This window comes from Lampetra planeri, chromosome 26 (assembly GCF_965212315.1).
Source record: "Lampetra planeri chromosome 26, kcLamPlan1.2.h2, whole genome shotgun sequence".
In the NCBI taxonomy this organism is placed as follows: domain Eukaryota; kingdom Metazoa; phylum Chordata; class Hyperoartia; order Petromyzontiformes; family Petromyzontidae; genus Lampetra; species Lampetra planeri.
Genome location: NC_136132.1, coordinates 8,680,850 through 8,694,858, shown reverse-complemented (window position 1 = coordinate 8,694,858; position 14,009 = coordinate 8,680,850). Strand labels below are relative to the sequence as shown.

At 49.0% G+C, this 14,009-nt stretch overlaps 1 protein-coding gene across 3 annotated transcripts in view; it reads right to left on the bottom strand.

Moving 5' to 3' along the window:
* Positions 1-14,009, bottom strand: part of LOC144727663 (purine nucleoside phosphorylase-like) — a 35,617-nt gene that overhangs the window by 6,407 nt on the left and 15,201 nt on the right. The window contains exons 1-5 of one of the 3 annotated variants that reach the window (XM_078606645.1): positions 11,753-12,403; positions 3,565-3,734; positions 2,948-3,051; positions 1,765-1,940; positions 772-962 (exon numbers count right to left, since the gene is read on the bottom strand). In XM_078606645.1, coding sequence (XP_078462771.1) covers positions 772-962; positions 1,765-1,940; positions 2,948-3,051; positions 3,565-3,734; positions 11,753-11,775 — 664 coding nt within the window. In that variant the 5' untranslated portion in view covers positions 11,776-12,403. Of the gene's footprint in view, positions 1-771; positions 963-1,764; positions 1,941-2,947; positions 3,052-3,564; positions 3,735-7,673; positions 7,983-11,752; positions 12,404-14,009 lie in introns of those variants that run through there. The other 2 variants (XM_078606648.1, XM_078606646.1) reach the window with 2 other exon arrangements.

Genomic DNA, 14,009 nt, shown 5'->3' with positions numbered 1-14,009 from the left:
GCGGTTAGCGCGCTGCGCTACGAACACGGCGTCCCGAGTTCGATTCCCCCTCATGGCTAACAACAGTGACGATTATCTGAACCGGTCCTGGATCAGCCCTAGATAGACTCTGCCTTAAATAAGTACCTGGTGCAGTTGTGTAAACATAGCCACTGGGGCGTCAAAGATGCTCGCCACCCACCCCATCGTGTGCCGTGCCACCCTTCATAGGTGCTCGCGAACAGCACTTGCCCCAACAGTCTGTTAAAGGCTATAGAGGGGATCTTTGTCTTTGTGAATGTTTGTGTGTTAATGGTGGGTGCTCGCTAACAGCTACAGCAGCCAACGAGCACTTAAGGGCAAGTGCCGCTTGTGTGATGAGGACGAATGCGTTTCGCACGCTCGTCAGCAGGTGGCGCTAGAGAGTTTCTTGGTGGCGCGAGAGGGTTTCCAGGTGGCGCTTTTAACGAAAACCAAAAGCGGCCAAAAACTGAACCGGTTATTCGATGCAATGGGGAGGGGCGGGCAACCGGTTGTGGCAAAGCTCACCAGCCAACTAAGTACGAGCCCAAACCAACTATCCAACCAGCACCTATCACTCCCATTGACCCTTTTATCAACCCCACCTCCAACAAATATGCCAGGGTCTCTTTTGCCACGCTAGCGATGAGCGCGCTCACGGCACCTCCGATTAGCACGGTTGGCTACGTACGCTTCGAAAGAAGCTCACAATACAGCACATACATACACAGAGGCCCAAGCAACGGACACATGCGGCGACGAGCGCCTTACCCACGGCGTCAGCGCCCAGGATGATCATCATGCGGCACTCGGCGATGGACTCGAAGGCCGGGCCGGTATTCATCACGTAGACGCCCTCGCGCAGGAACTCGCCGAAGCCCAGCGTGGTACCCACCTTCTTCGTCAGCGCGCACAACGAGCGGTCGTACGCGTCGGAGACGCTCGGGAACCGAGGCCCAAACCTGTCGGGATGCGAAGGATCGTGAGTGTCGCCCGGCCTGACATCCAGCCCGCAACTGTACTCCCGCTGCGCTGATCCCTGCACGGTCATCGCCGCGGTGACCTGGCATCGTGACCTGGCATCACGTGACCTGGGATCACGTGACCTGGCATCACGTGACCTGGCATCACGTGACCTGGCATCGTGACCTGGCATCGTGACCTGGTATCGCATGACCTGGCATCGCGTGACCTGGTATCACGTGACCTGGCATCGTGACCTGGCATCACGTGACCTGGCATCACGTGACCTGGCATCACGTGACCTGGCATCACGTGACCTGGGATCACGTGACCTGGCATCACGTGACCTGGCATCACGTGACCTGGCATCGTGACCTGGCATCGTGACCTGGTATCACATGACCTGGCATCGCGTGACCTGGTATCACGTGACCTGGCATCGTGACCTGGCATCACGTGACCTGGCATCACGTGACCTGGCATCACGTGACCTGGCATCACGTGACCTGGCATCACGTGAGAACGTCACTTGACGTCTGGTGGACGGCGTTTGTTGGCTTGCTCACTACAGAGCGTTTGGCTCCTCGGACTTAAATAAGCACTGGACGGCTCTCCGCTTGATGGGCTGAAGCAATCACTGCAGATTGTATCAACCTGGTAACCTGCCCACTCTTCAGTTATCTCATGGGGCAGGAGTGGGGATGCTATGGGACGTTAGTGGATGTTCGCGGGACGTTAGTGGGTGATTGGTGATGTTGGAAGTTGTGACAGGATGCGGTGGGATGTTCTCCTGGCTCTTACTTCTCAATGTTGGGTCCCAGCAGGGGGTTGTTGCCGGCCAGGCCCGGCAGGTTGATGTGGTCGCGAATGATCATGATGTCGCCCACTTTAAATTCCTTGTTGAGGCCACCTGCCGCGTTGGTGACGACCACGGTGTCCACGCCAAGCAGCTTGAACACGCGGATGGGGAACGTCACCTGCAGAGAGAGATGGAGCGAGTGCTCGCAGCCTGTGACGTGTCTGCTGGCGGCTACGCATGTGACCTGTGATCCAGCACTTGTGGAGGCAGCGAGGGTGGGCGACTCGCCAGGAGAAGGCGGAACAGCAAAGTGCCGGCTAATCTCCATATGACCCTTCTGTGCGTGTTATGACTGCCAAGTTGTCTGTTTTATTATGACGGCCACACAGTTGCAGAGCACAGGTCCAAAGGCCGGTAAGGTCAAGCGGCCACTAAAGTTGCAATCGATAAAGAGATAACACGATTCTTGACTTGAGCAAGGTAATTATGCAGTGTGGGGGATGAAGCAGAAGGATAAGTGTTTGTGACCTGCAGTGTGGTAGCTAAATGATTGGGCTATTGAGTGTGGGTGAGTGCGTTTGGGCAGCGGTGGTGTAGCGATTAGCAAGCTGTGCTACGAACCTGGCCAACAGAGTTCGATTCCTGCTCACGGTTAACAATATTGACGATTATCTGGACTGGCCTGGGCCTCCCCGTTGTTGACTCAGCCTCAAATGAGTATCTGGTGCGATGTGTAAACATCACCACTAGGGAGACAAAGGCTGCCAGGCATGGTGCTGGCCACCCACCCCTTCGTGTGCTGTGCCAGCCTTCATAGGTGCTCCCTAACAATACTTGCCCTAACAGTCTATTAAAAAGGCTAAATGGGGGATCTTTGTCTTTGTCTGGGTAAGTGAGTAGTCGAGAGAGTGGGGGAGTAAGTGAGTTAGCTGTTGTAACCTGCAGTGTGGAGGATAAACAATTTGTGGTGGATGAGACAAAACAGTCCATGTCTGGTCGACCGAGTACTCAACGATTGACGTTTACAGGAAACAGTAACCATGTTAATAGCAGTAGCAGCTGTAGAAGAGTGATAAGAAGACGACTGAGCACCAACGAACGAGTAACCGGAGTGGATTAGCGAGTGCCAGATCATCGGTCGAGACGACTGCACGGTGCAGAGCGGAAGCTGGTGGGGGACGGCACCTTGCTCATGGAATATCCCTCGTAGGCGTGGAAGCGCCCCTGCATGCACACGCACGTCTTCCCGCTGAGCTTGCCGAACACGAGGCGTCCCACGTGCCCCTCCACTGCACCGGCAGACACAAAGAGAGCGTGACGAGGTGAGCCCCGCAGGAACGCCGAGTCGATGGAGCTCACGCACACCGGGGGCGGGGGGCCGGAGTCGTGTGCTCGCAAAGAGATGGATTTTTTTAAATTATTATTTATGTTTTTCACGAGAGCTGGACCACCTTTCAGATTCGATTTTACGTTCAGCCAATACCACTGTTGCCCAAACATCGTAATGTAGGACGACAGAGCTTGGGCGATTGTTGGCGTCAATTCTGGCTGCCTTCAAGTGCCACGCCTCCCAGAGCTGCACCTATTACCTGCGGAGGGCAAGTGGCCAATCCACAAATCCATTAGGATGTGAATACCCAACATCGCTAACGATGACGACGACGATGTGGCATACACGATACACACAACACACTGTACAGTCCCAACGGGCACCGCACGCGGCGTGGACACCACACGTTGTATCTCGCGTGCCTGCGTGTATGCGCCCGCCCGCCTGTGCATGCGTGCGTGTGCGTACGCACCCGTGCTTTGCGGGAAGTTGGGGATGTCGGAGTAGGGGAAGGACTGCTGGTCCTCCAGCATGTCTGCAAGACCGCCCAGGCCCGAGCCCAGCACCATCCCCACCTTTGGCCGGTGTTTGGTTTTCGAGAGCAGCCAGTCGGCCGTCACCTTGTAGTCCTCGTAGCGGTACCTGATGAGTAACAACAAAACGGCTTGGCGGGGAGGTACAGCAACGGTTTGACCAAGCGCAATAATTTGCTCATTTGTCCAGGAAAGCCACGCCGAGTTGCGAGACTCATTTTCAGGAGGGTCCTGCATTGGGTGTTCATTTGAAGATGTATACAGCCAATTAATGAGCGTTATTACAAGTGGGAGAAAACCCATGCGCGTGAGGGGGGAAACACTCCGTCCCCGTGCAGATATAAACAGATGGCGCCTTCTCCTGGTGAGCCAGAACCATTCTTATCACTGTATCGGGATTGAAGACTGTGGTGTATTGATAAGATGTAATACAAGCACATTTCCTGTCATGCATTATTTAACAGATAAGAATAATGCAAGTAAAAGGTTAAAATGCAACCTTTTGTTTCAGTGTTTACTCCGGAATTTCGGTTGCAAAGTCAACAGTGCGATGGGTGTCAACGAATGTCCACTATTCACTGGGTTGTGACTGCACGGTTTATTTCCGAGACTGTGCCACACAGAAAGGGCAGCTGCACCGCGCCAGCTCATTTCCCTTCTTTCCCCGTGAAGTACAGACGGAACAAATGTTAATTAACAATTTAAATATCAGTGCGATAGGTACGTTTAATTGTGCACGAGCGATTATTTCGCTTCCGATTCGCGTGAACATACCGCATGCACTTGGCTCACCGACACCCCGGAGTCACGACCGATTCGACATGCACCACGAACGCGCACAAATACATAGATTCTGGATTCCAACCGTGTTATTTTTCTCGAATCGTGACTAATTCCTGGAATCGAGGGAGGGGTGTGAATTACCGAACGTGCGGAGCTATGGAAGAAGTCAAAGTGGCAGCGTAGCAGCGCGCGAGGAAGCACACTCGTGCATCCACGGAGTGCTTCGAGGCTTCACCACAAACGGCACAAACTCCCCCGTCGCCACGTGTGGCTCACGGTCACGGAGCGAGGCCGACCAAACCGCCGAATGTGGACTCATGTGCGGCAAGCAGGGCCACGCACGTGTGAGCTCTCAAAGAGACACCCGGCCAGCTCCAACGATATCAGGCGTACGTCTCAGACACTTTAAAGATGTGGATAGTCACTGATTTTTCACTTATTAAATTTCTAATTTATTTAATTACTTTTTTATCTACGTGACTTTACCGAAAATAACAAAGATTATGAATCCTTGCAGTCACGAAAGCTTCAAATATAGAACGTCAAGTGGCTCTTGAGCGCTGCGTATCAGCCAGTGAGGACTGTAATTTGTCCACTTATCTGGATAAGATAGACATTGTCGTAATATACCACTGCGCGAGACGACAATATCAGGGCCAGACCAACGAAACATCCTATCCAAGCCGGGATGGCCATGGTACGTTCTTTTGTGTACGTGTCAAACCATGGAATGCTTGCATAAACCCACAATTTCCCAAGCTTCAGATAATCACCCTCAAAGTGACGTTATGAGGATGATATTAAAATGTTTACTGTGAAGTTGCCCAATGTGTGGAACTGCCCATCCGGAGCCTTGCACAACCGCACGCACACATGCACACATTTCTTTCACGCACAAAACTGAATTGAGACTGTTCATATTAAACTTAGTCATGAAATATGCACTTTTAAATGTTTGTTGTTTGTAAAGTAGTGATGAGTTTACGTTCATATCGCTTGTGTTTGCTGTGGCAGACAAATCCTTGCTTGACAATTGTGGTTGTGTTTATGCCAGCAGAGCGACATTCTTATCCGTGCCCCTATTTTCTGTGACTCATATTATCCGAGCCCCAAATCTTCCTGCAAAGACTCCCGTTTTTTTCCTGTGTCCATCTTTTAATGTATAAAAGGCAAACCTGGGAGTGGTGACTCAAAATGGATAAAATTCACCATAATATCAACATTAGATTACCAAAGACCACACGAATAATAGAGTTATATCGCAAAAGGTGGCCATACAGTGCATGAACTCACACAAATTACCCATAACACATTCCTGCGGAGGGAGCTGGTAGGAACGTTGGGTTGCTCGGTCAATGGCCAGGGTCAACGGCGGCGTGGTGTATTCCGCAAATATGCCCAACTGTGAGGGCGGGCACAAGCTGGCGTGAGTAGGTTAAACGTTGAGTTTTATAAGGGCACCACGGGGTGACCGGCCCCTCCCCACCCACACCACCCCTCCCACCCCCCACTCAGCCCTACCCTCCCCACCAGCCCCTCCCCACCCAGCCCATTCCCACCCTCCCCACCCAGCCCCTCCCCTCTCCACCCAGCCCCACCCCTCCCATTTTTGGATGCACGACAGTCGGACGGACACAATAATCCCCTGTGTGCTGGTGGAACCAGGTGGTTCCTACCAATATATCCGGATTCTGAATATCACATGCATGCGAGTGTACAGCTCCACGGAAGCTCACATCAGGCAGGCGTGGTGTGTCACATGGACTCGTCACGAGAGAATGCCAACTCTACGGGAAGTGCGACGCAGTGATCACGCCACTCCGGGCTCTCTCTCCCTTCTCAGACAAACTTCGCGTGGCTGCATGGGGTCGGCCACTCCGCGATCGCATCCTGCTGCCGGACCCAACGTGTTCAGGCCGAGTAGTTTACTTTTTAATAAACATGTTTAAACTTCTTCATACGGCTGCCGTTGCTGTAGAGCATCAACTATAGCTTTACATTGAGGTGGTTGGGACAGATGGATTGCGTCAGGAGCTGGGGCGGGTGTTGTACCGCTGCTGTGATGCCTTCTTCGTATTTGTAAATTGGGCACTGAGCTATTTCAGCATTTTACTGAACCAAGCGTAATCAAAATAAACGTACTGTAGATCTTCAACCTACCGTATAAACAGGGAAGTGGTACCAGTGTGTTCCCTACACCGCATGCTACGACCCGAATGATCCGCGATTAATTTCCGGCCATGGGCCAAATTGTGTGGCGAGTGATATAAATATCAATACTGGTTCTCGGTCAACTCTACTGACCTGCACTGACCAGAGTCGTGAGGTTCGGTCAAACAAACCTCCAGGACCAGCAAGTCCTGGGATAGACATTCATCCAGTAGTGGGTCACCAATTATAAATTATGATGTAAACGTTCATTATCTGTATTTTGTTGAACAGAGCTAGCATCACGTTATCACAGTGATGTAAGCTGTTGCTCTACTCAGTAAGTGTGCTAAGGATGTACGATGCACATTACATTTTGTTTAACTAAATTGGTAGGGTTTTTCGTAGATATAACTTTAGTATATGCCGGTCACAACATCCAAAGTAAAGTCTCAGCATCATGTCGGGTTTCGTCACTTGCAGGGATTTCCGGTGGAATTCTAAAAGTACTGCGTATACTATATCCTTATATGGCAGCTTTGGTCTGGGGAGGAAAGGCTGTGATCACTGGGTTGGGGCAGTTATTTCTCGGTCATGTATAATGACAAGGCCACACCCTGCCATACACGGTTATGCGTGTTATTCATAACCACAGACATTTTTGGTTCCAGCCAGCCAAAAAAAATGTGACCGGACCACCTTGACCACGAGCGTGATGCGACGTGCGTGTTTGCACGGCGGCACGTAAACACAGGCCGATGTCACGGAGGACGTGAGTTGTATCGTCACCGGAGGCGGCAAGGCCACACGTGGCTGCCGAGCCCATGCTGATACGAAGTCACGAGACGTATGGGAATGGCCATGTTCCATTCCACCGATGTCACACAAACATCCCTCAAACTGGCTGATTTTATTATTTTTTAAATGCATGGTCACCACGACAGTGTTTTTCGTATATTTTCAGTTAATTGTTCCAACAGAGCATAGGTAGTTGCTCTGAAAAAACAGCATGGAAAAATACGTCGCGAAATTAGACGCGGTTTTATCTTCATTGTCTTCTTGCAGATTTGTATAAATGTGCGTGGTTGTAGTGACCATATAAGGTGAGCCCGCGTACCGTAAGACAGCCACGAAACCAATCCATTGAATTTGACAAACGCTCTCTTCTGCGGCTTGAACTGTCAGTTAAAAAAATACCTGAATGACAAAAGGTAAATGCTAAATAACTATTTTTCTAAGGTATAATTCTATGACATTTATGCAAGGAACACATGAACAACAACGTTCACCCAACGTCAGGACAGGGAAATGTGAGTCACAGGGTTATTCAGCTAAAGTTCTGAATTTTTACTTTAAACGTAAAGTGCTTTAATTAAAACATTAATTGTAAATTTCCTACATTGTGAACAAGATTGAGTCCCCAAAGGGACATGGAGTTTTAAAAAGTACAAATATATTTTATTTTAAAAGAATGTGATTTTAATATCCATTAAGAAAAGGTTACATTTCTTTCCATCAATAAATCAGACTTCAATAGAAATATTGAACTCTCAATCCTCATTTATATAACATATTTGGAGCATATAAAAACATGTCTATCCTGTTATGGAGATTTTATTTCCTGAATGTGAATATGAAAATATATTTTCAGACAGGATGTAAAATAGTAAGAAAAAAAGGCAAGTCCAAACCCGATGCCCTCACTTGTAAGAACAACACGCATAGCATTTTTTGACAACCATTACTTGGGGGGAAATGTGTCATGAGCTGTGAAGATTGTGGCCGCATCGTCCCCTGGAGTCTCCAAACAAGCTCCAGGCCAGAGCGACAGAGAGGCCCCTGCTCCCAATACAAGTTCAAGTTAAAGTTAATTTATTAGGTGTAGCCCTGTGAGCCATTCGGCTCTTGAACCGGGTTGCAACCGCAACAAAAAACAAAAACATGAAAAGAAACATCTTAAAGTGAATATGTGACTAAGTGCAAACAGAAAATCCAAGAAAAGACAGCAAAATATTGCAGAAAAAAAATCACCGTACACCAACGCTGTGTGTAAAAATCCCAGTGGGATGCAAGTCAAACAACCAACAACAACCACAAGACAACTTAGATTAAGGCCATCAGTCTAACTCTGTACTACAACAAACAAACATGGCTAAACCAATACACTTTTCGAAATCACCAAAATAAAGCCATGAAAGCAATGACATCGCGGACCTTTTGCGACTTGCAGGCCAGAACAAGAGGAGTTTCACCGCAACAAATACCCAACTGCCTTGTGTGCATGACCCTTCTACAACAATGACCACCAGATTAACGGGACGTTTCGTACGTTAGACAAACGAACTTAACTCTTTGCCATGTATTTTTTAGCGTGTCCTGCAAATGTGGAGTATGTTTAAGCACTGTAGGCTACACATTACTCGTTTAGTGCCTCGTCCGCTTGGCCAGACAGACTTCCGGCACATTCACCGTTTTTGCTACCGATGTCAAGTTATTATAGTGTATGAATTATGGACAATGGTTGTTTATAAAATGATGGATTTTAAGTGTTTGTTGCATTTCTTACATGAAAAGAAAACATGTGGATTGCTGTTAAACAAAGCAATGTGTTGGTCACATGAGTACAGAGGCAGTGCATCATCTCCTGTTGACAGACCAGAGCCATAAGATGTTTTTTTTTGGGTTAGATCGCGTAAAATTACGCAATCTAATGCAAAAATAACTCCGCTATGGATAATATTGGTGGCCAAAGCCTACGTGCTAAACAGACCTGAGTGAGTGATGGAAATTCCACATTCTTATGGCAGGGGGGGGGGCGAGCCGCTGTTGAATTCCCCCCAAAAAGAGGGGCTGAATCAACCCCTCAACTAGGTGTTCAACTCAACCTTCACCTGGCCCTACTGCTACAGGGCCGGTTACATTCCTGGGCCTCCACGGCACTGAACATTCATTCCTGCTCGCGTCGTGTAGATAATATCACGCGTGTATTGTATATACGGCGACTGTGTACGAGAAGCGCACTAACGATTAGCACGGTTGGCTACATACGGTGCGAAAGAAGTCCAACATACACGCATACAGCCGTATCAGTGACATGCACGCTGTTTATGTATTTATTTTTGCGATCGCCATTCAAACAGCGGTGACTCGTGCGCTTCGTCGAGCACTATGCTCTGCACGTGAACATTTCTAGGCGCAGTAAAGCGACGCTCATGCAGTGGCACAGCGTTTATGGTGTTTACGCTCTTTTAGAGACCATTCCCACCCCTCCACCGCCCTCCTCGCGAGTGACCATTCGTCGTTTCTTCCACAGCCCCGCCGCGATTTGCTCGTGACCGTCCACTCTGCCCACTGCCGAGAATTGCGGTGACGCACTAACAGCTGCTATGTCGGCTTCAAACCCAAAACAAAGTTGTGGAGTTGGACTTTTCATTCCAATGTGGGCTTGGTGAGACAACTTCCTCGTGCCCAACATTTTTCCAATCTCCACCTCCCCCCCCGTCACTAACCATTTCACTATCGTAAGCTAGAATTAAAATGTGAACACCAACTATATTCGTAAACGGAGCCCTCTCTTAAAGATTTCGTCTAACCCTGTGCCTAACTCTACTACCGAGTCCTTAAACACTCAAGCGTCTAAGGTTCAAGTCCAATGACAATGACCAACAGTCAAAAACACTACCCTAAAACTCTAAAAGTAAATATATACACTATATGATTTGTGACGTTTCAGGCAATGGCCCTTCATAGCACATGTAAACATCCTACTGGTCATTCAAAAGTTCAACTCACTATTTGGCGATGCAGCGTTGGCAGTGGCACACAATCACAATAGCCACATGTGCTATGAATAAGGGCCATTACCAGAAAAGTTGCCAATAATATATTTTAAAAAAAATAGTTGATCCTGGGCGGTTTCCCCACTCTCCCCCCAGCTCCGTCCTTGCTACACCCACTGCCTACACCCATATCCTTATCCCCATATAAAGCACTACACTGGCCACATCATAATAAACCCTGCACATCGCAGTTACAAGATAGCTTTACCTACAATAGTTACAATCCAAGTACGCACTGGAGTCACTTCATATCCATAACTCAACCACGTCACCACGCACGCACACGCAGGCACGGTTACTGACGCGCCACAACCGCCATTCGCTTGTGCCAGGCTAGGTGCACCTTGAGGCGACGTGAAGTGTCTAAGGCTCGCTGACAGATCACGGGACAGACCCAGGTATCATGGGTTGACTGACTGAAATGACTGGTCGATGCCCCACCTGTGATCCTCACTGTGCCTTCTTACTGCGTTTTAGCCGCGCAGGGCTCCGCTCGTTGTTGTGAGCGTCGCTACTCTACATTACACTTTTTTGGAGGTCGACTGCCTCCAATTGCCCTAGCTTCCTCTACATAGACCGATATTGACACCGTTGGTATCGGTAATCGACAAGTCCGATCAGCTCCACATCCTCCTACACGACAATCATTCCCTCTCTTATCTAGACCGTGCCGCGCCCGTTCAAACAGCGCCCACTTTCCGGCTAAACCGAAGCTGCTTGGACACGCGGTGGCTGGGAATGCGAGCTACATGACCCAGCCAACGCAGCATTGCCTGCCGGAGGAGCTCACCGATTTGATTATGTCCATACTATTTCATGGATCCGTGAGCTACTCACACACTCCAATCCCATCAAACTAGCAGGGTGGATCGTAGGCAGCGTCGCCTGAATGTTTCGAACCGGCGCAGATGTTCCTTCAAAGGGGGGTCGCGTTCAGTTTCGCAAGCGTTGCGAGCGCCGTGTGGAGCGCCAAGCCAATGTAGCTTCTTCCACACCGCGTTACGCAGCTGACGGGAGGAAAAACGCCGCTCGACTGATTCGGAGACATCCGCTGCGAAGCCGGAGCCGGCCATGAGCAACACTGCGTGCGAGTCGTGACTATCGACAGGAGAGCAGGCACGATGCACACAAATGACAACACAAGAGAGGTTAACAGTGAAGCGCGCAAAACATAAACAAAGAACGCCCGTATCGCCTTCGACGGGCTGCTTGGGGCAAGTGCTGCCGGCGCGTAGCACCTATGAAGGCCGGCACGGCACACAACGGGGGTGGGGAGGTGGTCACCATCACACGCGGCCGCCTTTGTCTCCTCGATATTAAATGAAGCGCATACACACACACATACGCGGCGACTCACGTGTGTTGATCCTTGGGATGCATCTCTCCCGACAGTACGCGAATAGTGGAGTAGTCTTTGCCTGTCTGTGTGTGCCTGTGTGTGTGTACGTGCGCGCGCGTTTGACAGGATTCTCGTCCCACGTGTTTCGTCTTCCGCCACGTGGGGGGCACGGCCCAGCACGCCGCTCGATCTGCTCGCCCATTGGTGGAGTCGGAGGAATGGTCGAGTGACGTCACGGAATGTGTGCGTGAGGTTCGTGGTTGTGGGGAGCGGTGGCTCCCCCCTAGGTCGACTCAGCCTCAAAATGAGTAGCTGGTGTGGTGTGTAAACATCGTCACGCGGGAGGCAAAGGCGGTCGGGCGTGGTACTGGCCACCCACCCCTTCGTGTGGCGTTCCGGCCTTCGTCGGTGCTCGCTAACAACTTGTTGTGAAGGCGACACGGGGGATCTTTGTATTTGCAGTTACCCACGGTCACGTAGTTTTGTCGAACCAGGCAAGAACTCGAGAGAGACATGGAGGAGATAATAATATTTTAGCGACTTGGGGCGTTAAGTCTGGCATCAGAGGGGACTATGCGTGCATTGTTGCCATATAATTTGCGATTCGATATTAAATCCATAATAGAGGTTTTTTTTTTGGGTTAGATCGCGTTAATGTATAAATGTGTCGTTAAAACCCGCCACCACCCGACACAGCCAACTAGTAAGGGTTGTCACGTAAACAGAACGTGGCCAGTTCGTCACTAGTACAGCACCACCGGTGTGTTGGAGAGCCAAGCCGCAACATTTACAATCTGATCTTGATTTGAAGCTTTCGTAACTGCAGGAATCTATCCTCTTTGGTTCTTTCGGTAAAGACACGTAGGCTGGTTCAGTAGTTCCACTGCTCGATTATTTTTTCCCGCCGGAGGACGACCGCTTGTGTTGCGATCGAAACGTCGTCATATATAATTTTAGTTTTATTCTATTTATTTTTCTACCTACGTGACTTTACCGAAAGAACCAAAGAGTATTTACAATCTGAGTACGACGTTTCGCCAGTAATTACAACTAGCTTCATCAGGCGACAGACATATTTGTGGAAAAGTCTAACTGTTTTGTTCCTTGTATATTAGAGGCGTAGATGTGGTGACCACACTTATTGCGCTCTTGCGCAAAGTGGGGGGCGGGGGGGTTAATGAATCACATCCTACTCAGATTGTAAATGTCGTGTCTTGGCTCTCCTACACACCGGTTAGTGCTGTACTAGTGACGAATTGGCACGTTCTGTTTACGTGACAACCCTTATTAGTTGGTTGTGTCGGGTGGTGTCGGGTGTTAATTACATATTTATATATTTACGCGATCTAACCCAAAATAAGTAATATTTTTTAAAACTTTTTAAAACACGCTTTAATGAAATGTACCGTACTAGTAATGGAACAACTCCACGACCTCAGGAAGTGGCCCCGAAGCTTGCCATAACGTAAGGGGCCGTGGTGATTTACAGCCAACGTCAGTTGAGCGTGGACAATTAGACTCAAGCCGAAACATAACATATAAAAATGAATGTTTAAAATTTTATTTTTTATGATAGAATATAGTATTGTCATCAGTATGACATAAGTATACCAAGTTTGCAGTCGATACCACATAGGGAAGTGGGTAAAAATTTAGTTACAAGATTTGAGGATACAACAGACAGAGTGAGTTAATAAAAAGCGTGTAAATGTAAAACACCTCTTATCGATATTGGTCGCGAAAGCCTACGTGTTAAATCGACACTACATTTGACGACATGACGATACGCCCAATATCAGTTCCCCTTCACGTTGTACTGGCGGTGTCTCTTGCCCTATTGCGCTTTGCTGCCGTGGTCGTACTGGACACAGACATCAGCAAAGCCGTACGACCTCTTCAACACATCTGTCCCTCCACGTTGTCATCATCATCATCACGACGCTAATTTACTCAGGCAAGACTCACTGAGTCTCAAGACTGTTTCAGGAGGGTCTTGCCAAGTTTAGTCGTTAGAGAATGGGTAATCCCAGTTGAGTAATTTTCTGATAATCTTCACGTTGCGATATTTTGACCAATAACAGTTATATTGCGTGTTATGTTTCTACGTATGTAGCGATGTTGAACTTATTTCTGAGGTGCGAATGGAAGGGTATTTTCCACGGAAAAGCGGATATAACTTACAAACACAAGGTATATAAAACAAACCTAGTCATAAATAAACACGTAGATACAAAAGCCGTTAGCCACGAAGTGGCGGTGACGTCAGCGCGGCGCT